At 38.1% G+C, this 12,376-nt stretch overlaps 1 protein-coding gene across 2 annotated transcripts in view; it reads left to right on the top strand.

Moving 5' to 3' along the window:
• The window catches only part of LOC110113701 (levodione reductase), a 25,285-nt gene extending 13,122 nt beyond the window's left edge, over positions 1-12,163 (top strand). For both annotated transcript variants that reach the window (XM_020846376.2, XM_020846377.2), the window contains one exon: positions 11,700-12,163. In XM_020846376.2, coding sequence (XP_020702035.1) covers positions 11,700-11,978 — 279 coding nt within the window. In that variant the 3' untranslated portion in view covers positions 11,979-12,163. The remainder of the gene's footprint in view (positions 1-11,699) is intronic.
• The last annotated feature ends 213 nt before the right edge of the window (positions 12,164-12,376 follow it).

The following is a 12,376-nucleotide window of genomic DNA, read 5'->3' as shown; positions in this document are numbered from 1 at the left end:
AAAATGTACTCAACAAGCTATAAATATACTCTTATTCTCCATATAAAAGTGGGATGGGAGTTTTGAGCAAAAGTCGGATTTGGAAATGGAGAAAGCTTTGCCTAATAATTGACACTGACGACTGTTGTCAACAATTTGCCTTCGCCCAACCATTGTCTTTTAACCACTGTCATGCGACTACGATCTCCTGATCATTATTGCTTGACGAAGGTATCCTGAGTATTGTTGCCCAACTACAGTCACCTTACTACAATCTCCGAAACATGGTCACTTATCTAGTATCACCTGACTATGATCTCCCGGTCACTGTTGCCTGACTATGATCTCCCGATCAGCGTCCTTCGACTATTGTCGCTCGATTAAGATCTCCTAATCAAAGTTATCTGACTATGATCTACAATTGCTCAACTATGATTTACTAATCATTGTCACCTGATTATTACCTTTCGTATACTTCATTGATAACAATATTCATGCACATCATTGCCTATAAGATCTATGTACGCCATCTACACCAACACACGTGCCCTCCGACTTTGTTTGTTGCTAACAACTTTGACGCACCCCATTGCATATAAGGTTGATGTATTCCATTAAAACAAAAATCGATGCAAACTACTTTGTCATTTGCTATTGTAAATAATGGCGACACACTTCATAACCTATAAGGCTGATACAGGCCATCGACACAAATATCGATGCCCACTGATTTTGTTTCCTGCTGTTTCCAACAAGATCAACAAACGGCATTGCCTAGAGAACTAATGCATGTCATAAACACAAACATTATTTCTGATGCACAATATTGCTTATAAGATTGATGTATGTTGTTGACACAAATGCCAATGCCTATTGAATTTTCCTTTCGTTATTGTTATCAACATCGATGCATGTTATTGCTTATAAGGTCGATGCATGTCATCGCCATAAAAGTTGATGCTCACTAGCTTCATCATCCATCACCTCCAACAACGTCGGCGGCGCATGTCATTGCCTATAAGGCAAATGCACTGTGCCAACATAGTCACCAACGTCATTGAGGTCCTTGTTCGCCATCATCAACAATATCTATGCACGCCATAACTTATATGACCAATGCATCTCGTCAACATAAATGTCGATGCCCATTAACTTCGCTGCCCACTGTCTTCACGATTAATGTATGTCATAGCCTTTAAGGCTGATGCACGTTATCAACACAAACATCGATACCATGCCAACTTAGTTGTCTATCGGCATTGCTAGAGTTGCGCATTCCATCTCTTATAAGGTCGATGCACATGTCGGCACAAACATTGACACCTATTGACTTTGGCATTGGCCCCTCGCCACCAACATTGATGCATGCCATTATTTATAAAGTCGGTGAACGCTGTCAACACAAACTCCGACGCATGGTGTCTCTATTAATATCGATGCATGTCATCATTTAAAAGTTTGACGCACGTCGTTGACACACATCTACCCCCGCCATCACCAATAACATCAATGCACGCCATTGCTTATAAGGCTAATGCAGGTCATCAACATAAATAATGATGCACACTATTGCCAATAACATCGACGCATGTTATCACTTATAAGGTTGATGTATGTTTTGATACCACCATCAACTCCCGATGAGTTTATTAATTGCTGTGGTCAACAACGTCAATGCACACCATTGCCAATAAGGTCGATGCATGTTGTTGACACCAACTCCGACTCTCAATATCAATGATAAGATTTATAGTGGATTACTGGGTCTCTAGTCTCCTCTCATTAAGGGAAAATGTTTGAATGGACCACAATCTCTTGAAGTTAGCAGCGACACATGTTATCGCTTATAAGGTTGATGTATGCTTTCGACATCTTGTTTTTTTCCCCCCTTACTACCTTAGTTGACCTAATTTCATGCTCGCAAGCCCTTGTCGTTGAATGAAAAAATGCATAGCTCATTTCCAGGAGTTTTTTTTTGCCCCCCCCCCCCCCCCCGTGGCCTTGGCCGACCTTAGGTGAGCCAAATCCTTCTTCCCACCTTTATTGTTATACTCCTTGTGTTGTGCTTATGACAGCCTAAGTGTAAGGATTATTTAAAAAGCTTTAAAATATGAAACATCTGTTGGTCCCCCCAATGCCCCCGGATTTTTTAGATTGTGACTATTTATTAGAATTTTTTTTCCTTATGAACGAGATAGAGGGGGGATAAACAGAGGCTAGTGTATTGTTTAAGGAGTAGTTTTTATTATTTTGAAGTGTCAAAGTATATAATAGATTTAATCTAATGCATTTTAAGATTAATTTGAAGCTAGTACTAAGTTGCTTCTTTTTGTTTTGTGTCTAAATCCAAGTTAACTTATTTTTTGGCTTATGATAAGTGAAAATTAATTCGGCTTGCAGAGCTATATTTAGCAATTTTGTTGCTATTGAACTTGTGGCTCTAGAGCACAAGCTATCCACCTACATTCTTGATATGCATACTAGCGAGAAGTTGTTATCTTTGGGTAACATTGCTGATCTTGCAAAATAATTTATTAAGGTTAAGAAAAATATGTATCCCTTAGTTTACAAACTTATTGTTTAACATAATTTTCTAGTTGCCACGGCTAAAGTGAGAGAGCATTTTTCTGTAATTGAAAATTGTTAGACATCGATTACATCATAAAATGTGTGATGATTGACTCAACAATTGTCTAGTGTTTTATACAACAACAACAACAACAACATCAAGCCTTTATCCCACTACGTGGGGTCGCGCTACATGAATCCTTTTTCTCCATTGTGTCCTATTAAAAGCCAAATTCTCTTTCGTTTAAATCTTAATAAAGAAAGGTCATTCCTAAATATTTCTAAGCCAAGTCTTTTTAGGTCTACCCCTACCTTTCTGTAACACAAGTCAAATCTAATACCTCTACTCTCTTAACTGGTCGTTCGGAAGGCCGCCTTTTTATGTGACCAAACCATCTAAGGCGACTCTCTCTAATCTTATCTTCTACTGGAGCTACTCCAACCTTTTCACGTATATGCTCATTTCGTATCCTATCTCTAAGGGTAAAGCCACTCATCCATCTAAGCATCCTCATCTCTGCCACACTTACTTAGTATTATGCTTCTCTTTTAAATGGCAACATTCGGCACCATTAAAGCATTGCAGCCCTCACTACCATCTCTATAGAATTTTCCCTTAAGTTTGAGGGGTACATTTCTATACACATAACAGAGCCCGATGCATTCCGCCACTTCAACCATCCAACTTGAATTCTGCTGATAATATCCCATCTATTCACCATCACTCTGAACAATAGATCCAAGATACCTAAAACGTGTTAACTCTTATTAATGACTTGATCGCCCAAAGTCACAATCCCCTCACTAGACTATTACTGCTAAAATTACACTCCATAGATTCCGTTTTAGATCTACTCAAGCGAAAACCTTTAGACTCTAAGGTTGACCTCCACATAATTCCAAGTTTACCTTCAACTCCCTCTCTAGTCTTATCAAAAGAAGAATATCATCAGCAAAAAGCATACACCAGAGTATACATCATCTGCAAATGTCTAGTGAGAACATCCATGACTAAAGCAATAGATTTATGGGCTTAAGGCTGATCCTTGATGTACCCAACCGAAATAGGGAAATACTTGGTCAAACCACCTTGTGTTTGAACACAAGTAATAGCTCCTGCATACATATCTTTAATGATTTGAAATATAAGCATTATTGACTCCTTTCTTATCAAGAACTCTCCATAGCACTTCTCTTGGAACTTTATCATATGCTTTTTCTAAATCAATAAATATCAATATTAGATCCTCCTTATTTCCTCTATATTTTTCCATCAAACCTCTGATAAATGTATGGCTTCCATAGTCGACCTATCCCGGCATAAATCCAAATTGATTTTGTAGAAACTATTAGTATCACGCCGCAACCTATGCTCTATAACTCGCTCCCATAATTTTAAAGTAGACACATTAACTTAATACCTCTATAATTCGTGCATCCTGTGCATCGCCTTTATTCTTAAAAATAGGAATTAATACACTCATTCTCCACTCATCTGGCATCTTTTTAGTCTTCAAAATAGTATTAAAAAAGTTTAGTAAGCCAAGAAATCCCTTCATCTCCTAAGCATTTCCACACCTCTATTGGAATATCATCAGGTCCAACAGCTTTTCCACCTTCATTCTATTTAAAGCCTCTCTAACTTCAGTTTTTACTAATACGCCGATAAGAAACAGAAATCTTTACTTTCATTTAGGGTGCTAAGGTCACTATAGTCAATCTTATTTCACACTCTTCATTAAAAAGTTTAGCAAATATCTCATCCACCTTTGTTGAATATCATCTTCTAAGAAAAGTATTTTTTTGATCTTCATCCTTAATACACTTCACTTGAACTAAATCCTTACTACTCCTATCTCTTTGTTTGGCTAACTTATACATATATCTTTCTCCCTCCTTAGTATTTAATCTATTTATAAATCGGCTAAAAGCTAATGTCTTTGCATCGCATATTGCTTTCTTAGAATCCTTACGAGCCACTTTATTAATTCCAATTATTAGAATTTTTAAAATTAAACCAATTTTTATAACAAATCTCTTTATTTTTAATCTTTTCTTGCACCAATTGGATTCCACCACCAACTATTTTTACTATTAGGAGCTTTTCCTTAGATACTCCAAGCACATCTTTTGCAATATTCTTAATATCACTAGCCACTTTTTCCCACATAACATTAGCATCCTCATGGCACAGCACAAAATCTTAAGATCTAAAATCTTACTCACAAAAATATTTGGTTAATATTCTTTAAATGCCCCCATCCTAATCCTCGAAAAACGTTTTACTTTATTTTTATTTTATGCCCTTTATCTTAAAGTCCAAAACTAATAATCGATGTTGGGTACATAAACTTTCACTCGGATAACTTTACAATTTTGCAATCTAAAACGGTTTTAATTTTCTAATAAGAAAATAGTCAATCTGGGTTGTACTACATCCATTTTTATAAGTGATGAGATGCTCATTCCTTTTCTTAAAATAAGGTATTAGCAATTGAAAATCTAAGCTAAACAAAAATCTAATATGGTCTACGTGTTTTATATTAAGAAAAAAGTATTTGGTTGATTCCGAATGAAGTTGTAATACAACCATTATAAGAAATGCAAATCTTGTATTTTTTAAAAAAATTTACAATTATAATTCAATATAAGAGTTTGTTTTGAATTTTTTCTTTATATTTTTATAAGCCCCCACCCCCCCCCCCCCCCCCCACACACACACCACACACCCAACACACACACACATGCACACACACAACATAATAAAGGATGGTTGGCCTTCATGCGGTGGGAAGCGGCTCAGCTCAGAATTGCATGGTGGGGAGTGGCTCCATGTCTGGTGGGGTTGCTCCCAACCGCAACAACCCCATGTAGGCTACCCATGCCATTGAGCTCATCAATGTTCTTTGATAGGAAGTGGATGCAGAAATTAAGAAAATTGTGGCTGAAATTTAATTTCAGCAACCCATAAAATTGCAAATTAAGATGAAGAACACGCTAGCAATGCCTTTTTATTGAAATCGCTATTAAAGAAAGACGAGATACAATTGGATCTTCAATTGGAGAGGAAGATTTGGCTCTCCCAAATTTCTAGCCACTAGCTAGAGCCCTCTCAACCTAGGTAAACTTCAAAAACAGCACAAACAAGACAAAGAAAAACTGAACCCCAGGGAAAAAATTTTAAATCATACAATAACAAAATCCCAAAACCGCTCCTTGCTTTTCTCCTTCTAGCCGCCCCCTCAATATTCAGAATTTGGGCCTACTTGAAAGGGTGGGATCCCCCCCTTTCTGCCCGGCATATGTCCTGGTTGGTTCTGCGCCTCAGGGTGGACCGGCCCTTCTATGAACTGTTCCTCACCAAAACCGAAGTAGATCCAATAGATTATTGCTGTCCACAGTGGAAAAACAGCAAAACTCCAAAAAAATTGAGAGAAAAACGTAGGGAGATATGTAGAAAAACGATACAAACACTTTTATTTCAATAAAGGATGAAAAACACTTGCAAGATACAACTTTCCTTCAATTCGAGAGGAAGAAAAAACTCTCCAACGATCTCCGGCAACGCCAAGAGCCCAAGAACAACAAACTCTAGATCTCAAACTAATTCAAATTCAACATCCTCCCCCCCTTTCCTCCTAACCTCCTAATTAATCATAAAAGAGTTTTACAAAATGTCTAAACAGCCCCTCGCATTCAAAATTTCCCTCCCAAAACTCCTCCTTGGCCCCCGTCGGCTGCGCTCGCCCTGCTCGGTTCCGCCCGCCCTGTTTTCTTCCGCCTCGAGTAGGTGTGGACCAGTCCGGGTTGGACCGGTCCAGCCGGCTCAAGTGCCGGCCTAACATGGTCACACTTCATCACCTATAGGGCTGATACAGGCCATCGACACAAATATCGATGTCCACTGATTTTGTTTCATGTTGTCTCCAATAAGATCAACAAACCACAGTGCCTAGAAAACTAATGCATGTCATAAACACAAACATTATTTGTGATGCTCAACATTGCTTATAAGATTGATGTACATTGTTGACACAAATTCCAATGCCTATTGAATTTTCCTTTCGTTATTATCATCAACATCGACGCATGTCATTGCTTATAAGGTCGATGTATGTCATCGTCATAAAAGTTGATGCTCACCGGCTTTATCATCCATCACCTCCAACAACGTCGACACATGTCATTGCCTATAAGGCAAATGTATGGTGCCAACATAGACACCAACGTCATTGAGGTCCTTGTTCGCCATCGTCAACAATATTTATGCATACCATAACTTATATGACCAATGTATCTCGTCAACATAAATGTCGATGCCAATTAACTTCGCTGCTCACTGTCGTCACCATTAACGTATGTCAAAGCCTCTAAGGCTGATGCATGTTATCAACACAAACATCGATACCGTGCCAACTTAATTGTCTATCGTCATTGCTAGAGTTGTGCATTCCATCTCTTATAAGGTCGACGCACAAGTCGGCACAAACATTGACACCTATTGACTTTGGCATTGGCCCCTCGTCACCAACATTGATGCATGCCATTATTTATAAGGCCGATGAACACTGTCAACACAAACTCCGACGCATGGTGTCTCTATTAATATCGATGCATGCCATCATTTAAAAGTTTGATGCATGTCGTTGACACACATCTACCCCCGCCATCATCAACAACATCAATGCACACCATTGCTTATAAGGCTAATGCAGGTCATCAACATAAATGATGATGCACACTATTGCCAATATCATGGACGCATATTATCACTTATAAGGTTGATGTATGCTTTGATTCCACCATCAACTCCTGGTGAGTTGATTAATTGCCATGGTCAACAACGTCAATGCACGTCATTGCCAATAAGGTCGATGCATGTTGTTGACACCAACTCTGACTCTCAATATCAATGCTAAGATTTATAGTGGATTACTGGGTCTCTAGTCTCCTCTCATTAAGGGAAAATGTTTGAATATACCACAAACAATCTCTTGAAGTTAGCATCGACACATGTTATCGCTTATAAGGTTGATGTATGCTTTCGACATCTTGTTTTTTGCCCCCCTAACTACCTTAGTTGACCTATTTTCATGCAAATCGCAAGCCCTTGTCGTTGAATGAAAAAATACACAGCTCATTTCCAGGAGTTTTTTTTTTGCCCCCCCTGTGGCCCTGGCGGTCAAGGTGAGCCAAATCCTTCTTCCCGCCTTTATTGTTTATACTCCTTGTGCTTGTGGCTTATGACACCGTAAGTGTAAGGATTATATTAAAAAGCTTTAAAATATGAAACATATGTTGGTCCCCCTCCCCCCTTGTGGATTATATTCCAATGCCTATTGAATTTTCCTTTCGTTATTGTCATCAACATCGACGCATGTCATTGCTTATAAGGTCGATGCATGTCATCGTCATAAAAGTTGATGCTCACCGGCTTTATCACCCATCACCTCCAACAACGTCGACACATGTCATTGCCTATAAGGCCAATGTACGGTGCCAACATAGACACCAACGTCATTGAGGTCCTTTTTCGCTGTCGTCAACAATATTTATGCATACCATAACTTATATGACCAATGTATCTCGTCAACATAAATGTCGATGCCAATTAACTTCGCTGCTCACTGTCGTCACCATTAACGTATGTCAAAGCCTCTAAGGCTGATGCATGTTATCAACACAAACATCGATACCCTGCCAACTTAGTTGTCTATCGTCATTGCTAGAGTTGCACATTCCATCTCTTATAAGGTCGACGCACATGTCGGCACAAACATTGACACCTATTGACTTTGGCATTGGCCCCTCGCCACCAACATTGATGCATGCCATTATTTATAAGGCCGTTGAACACTGTCAACACAAACTCCGACGCATGGTGTCTCTATTAATATCGATGCATGCCATCATTTAAAAGTTTGATGCATGTCGTTGACACACATCTACCCCCGCCATCACCAACAACATCAATGCACACCATTGCTTATAAGGCTAATGCAGGTCATGAACATAAATGATGATGCACACGATTGCCGATATCATGGACGCATGTTATCGCTTATAAGGTTGATGTATGCTTTGATTCCACCATCAACTCCCGGTGAGTTGATTAATTGCCATGGTCAACAACATCAATGCACGTAATTGCCAATAAGGTCGATGCATGTTGTTGACACCAACTCTGACTCTCAATATCAATGCTAAGATTTATAGTAGATTATTGGGTCTCTAGTCTCCTCTCATTAAGGGAAAATGTTTGAATATACCACAAACAATCTCTTGAAGTTAGCATCAACACATGTTATCGCTTATAAGGTTGATGTATGCTTTCGACATCTTGTTTTTTGCCCCCCTTACTACCTTAGCTGACCTATTTTCATGCAAATCACAAGCCCTTGTCGTTGAATGAAAAAATGCACAGCTCATTTCCAGGAGTTTTTTTTTTTTGCCCCCCTGTGGCCCTGGCCGACCTTAGGTGAGCCAAATCCTTCTTCCCGCCTTTATTGTTTATACTCCTTGTGCTTGTGGCTTATGACATTGTAAGTGTAAGGTTATATTAAAAAGCTTTAAAATACGAAACATATGTTGGATTGTGCCTATTTATTTGAATTTCTTTTCCCTATGAACAAGATAGAGGGGGATAAATAGAGGCTTATGTATTGTTTAAGAATCAATTTTTATTATTTTGAAGTGTCAAAGTATAGAATAGATTTAATCTAATGAATTTTAAGATTTATTTGAAGCTAGTACTAAGTTGCTTCTTTGTGTTTTGTTTATAAATCAAAGTAACTCATTTTCTCCTTATGATAATTGATAAGTGAAAATTAATTGGGCTTACAGAGCTATATTTAGCAAGTTTTTTGCTGTTGAACTTGTGGCTCTTGAGCACTAGCTATCCACATACATTCTTGATATGCGTATTAGCGAGAAGTAGCGAGAAGTTATTATCTTTGGGTAACATTGCGGATCTTGCAAAATAATTTATTAAGGTTAAGAAAAATATTTTGCATCCCTTAGTTTACAAGCTTATTGTTTTAACATTAACTTTGCTAGTTGCCACTACTAAAGTGGAGAAAGCATTTTCTGTAATGAAAATTGTTAAACATCGATTACACCATAAAATGTGTGATGATTGGTTCAACAATTGTCTAGTGTCCTATATTGAGAAGGAAATATTTGATTTGATTCCGAATGAAGTTTTAATACAACATTATCAGAAAATGCAAATCTTGTATTTTTTTGAAATTTAACAATTATAATTCAATATAAGAGTTTGTTATATATATATATATATTATAAGCCCCTCACCCCCCCCCCCCCCCCCCCCCCCCCCCACCCCCCCCCCACACCCCCCCCCCCCCCCCCCACACACACTACACACACACACCCAACACACACACACATGCACACACACAACATAATAAGGATGGTTGGCCTTCATGCGGTGGGAAGCGGCTCAGCTCAGAATTGCATGGTGGGAGTGGCTCCATGTCTGGTGAGTTGCTCCCCAAACGCAACAACCCCATGTAGGCTACCATGCCATTGAGCTCATCAATGTTTCTTTGATAGGAAGTGGATGCAAAAATTAAGAAAATTGTGGCTGAAATTTAATTTCAGCAACCCATAAATTGCAAAATTAAGATGAAGAACACGCTAGCATGCCTTTTATTGAAATCGCTATTAAAGAAAGACGAGATACAATTGGATCTTCAATTGGAGAGAAGATTTGGTCTCTCCAACAATTCTAGCCACTAGCTAGAGCCCTCTCAACCTAGGTAAACTTTCAAAAACAGCAAAACAAAGACAAAGAAAAACTGAACCCCAGGGAAAAATTTTAAATCATACAATAACAAAATCCCAAAACCGCTCCTTGCTTTTCCCTTCTAGCCGCCCCCTCAATATTCAGAATTTGGGCCTACTTGAAAGGGTGGGATCCCCCCCTTTCTGCCCGGCATATGTCCTGGTTGGTTCTGGCCTCCAGGGTGGACCGGCCCTTCTATGACTGTTCCAGGAGGAATTGGTCTATCATTCTCCTCTTCCACATCACCTTTGGTTCTCTGACTGTCTTTTGCTTGGTGGACAATAGATGAAAATTATGCAAAAATAAAGGGTGAAGAATAATAGAAAACATGAAAGAAGATCAACACATAAAAATATTATATAGATTCATCTATTGATGGCTACATCCTTTTGTTGCCATTACAAATTTTATTATGGTTTAAGAATTACAACCCTATTTCATAGATACAAACATAAGGTGACACCTCTTATTTATAAAGTAAAATATAGAGCAGCTGAAATATTTTTCAGAACGCTCTTAATAAAATAACCACAAATTTTGAATATTTTTTTAGGAACTCTGCTACTAACTCCGGTGGCTTGGGAGCTTTTTTTTTTTTTTCATGCAAGACAAAATTAGGCCCCACAACGGAATGTTGATGCCAAAACTTCACAATTAGATTAATAAATTTCTTTTCTTGGCCAGAGCTTGCATGTTTTTTTTTTTGGACATTTTAGTCCATTAAGTCAAATCTATACACATATCACATACATAAGTTTTGAATCCAAAATTTTTTTGTTGATAGACAAAAGCTTCTTACTAACAGATCAAGATAAGCTGCATGTTTCATGATGTCATTCTTCATCAAAATGCTGCTGGGTTGATGTTCAATCTCAGATCTAAAGTCCTTGGAGCAAATCTGATCTCTATCTTCTGCATCAAACTAGCCAATGTTTTCAACATCAATGTGCCCCCCTCCATATAATAAACAAAAATTTAACTCTTTCAAATTTATCCTAGTGCAATAGCCCTTAAGGGAATTGATTCTTTAAGCATTTATTAGCAATCTTTCTAGAGAACCCAAAAGAAAATGATGTAGTTTGTATAATACTAATGTCCAGAAAGCTAATTTCATTCTTCTTATCCCTTCAAAGTAACCAATCAATTAAAACTTCGTTTGGGACGACTTTTTTCCTACTTTTTAAAGCTGCTTTTAAGTACAAAAATTAAAACTTTTGTACTAGAAAGTTGTTTTAAGAAGCAGTAAGAAAGCCGTCCGAAACGAAGCCTAAATGTCATAAATCTCTTTAGAGTATTCTATTCAGACCCGCGAATCTTTTCATCGAATTTTAATATGATTTTCATACAGTTAGCTGCAATGGAGATTGGTAAGCACAGCATACGGGTGAATGGCATTGCTCGTGGCCTCCACCTGGGTGACAAGTACCCCTTATCTATCGGCAAGGAGAGGGCCGAGAAGATGACAAACGAAGTCATGCCTCTCCAGAGATGGCTCGATCCACACAAAGATCTGGCCTCCACTGTGCTATATCTTATTGGTGATGATGCGCGCTATATGACAGGCACAACCATCTTTGTTGACGGAGCACAATCCATTGTGAGGCCTCGCATGAGATCGTTCATCTGAAGTAAGCATCAACCAATCCTTGCATCCGTGAGCAGCTTTTAATCTTCTGTTATTGCTAGAAGTTCATGGTTTCTGATATTGTCAATAAGTATTTGAGATAAATAATTTCAACTATGTTGGTTGTGAATTGTTATGATCAGATGGTAAGGGAATGGAAATCTTCACATTGTGCTTTCTATCCATCATCTTGTGCTCTTCTTATGTACTTGTTTTACCCTTCCCTTCAAGCATTTTATTTCAAATTAAAAAAAAAATACAAATTTTGCATTCTACTTTGCATTTTCTGATAATGTTACATAATGATTTCATTCGAAATAAAATCAAATACTTCTTTATTAATATATGACATTAGACAATCATTGAGTCAGGCATCATCTATTTTGTTATACAGTCGATGT

The sequence above is a fragment of the Dendrobium catenatum genome, unplaced genomic scaffold (genome assembly GCF_001605985.2).
Source record: "Dendrobium catenatum unplaced genomic scaffold, ASM160598v2 fragScaff_scaffold_624, whole genome shotgun sequence".
Classification (NCBI taxonomy): domain Eukaryota; kingdom Viridiplantae; phylum Streptophyta; class Magnoliopsida; order Asparagales; family Orchidaceae; genus Dendrobium; species Dendrobium catenatum.
This window is presented reverse-complemented; position numbering and strand designations above follow the sequence as displayed.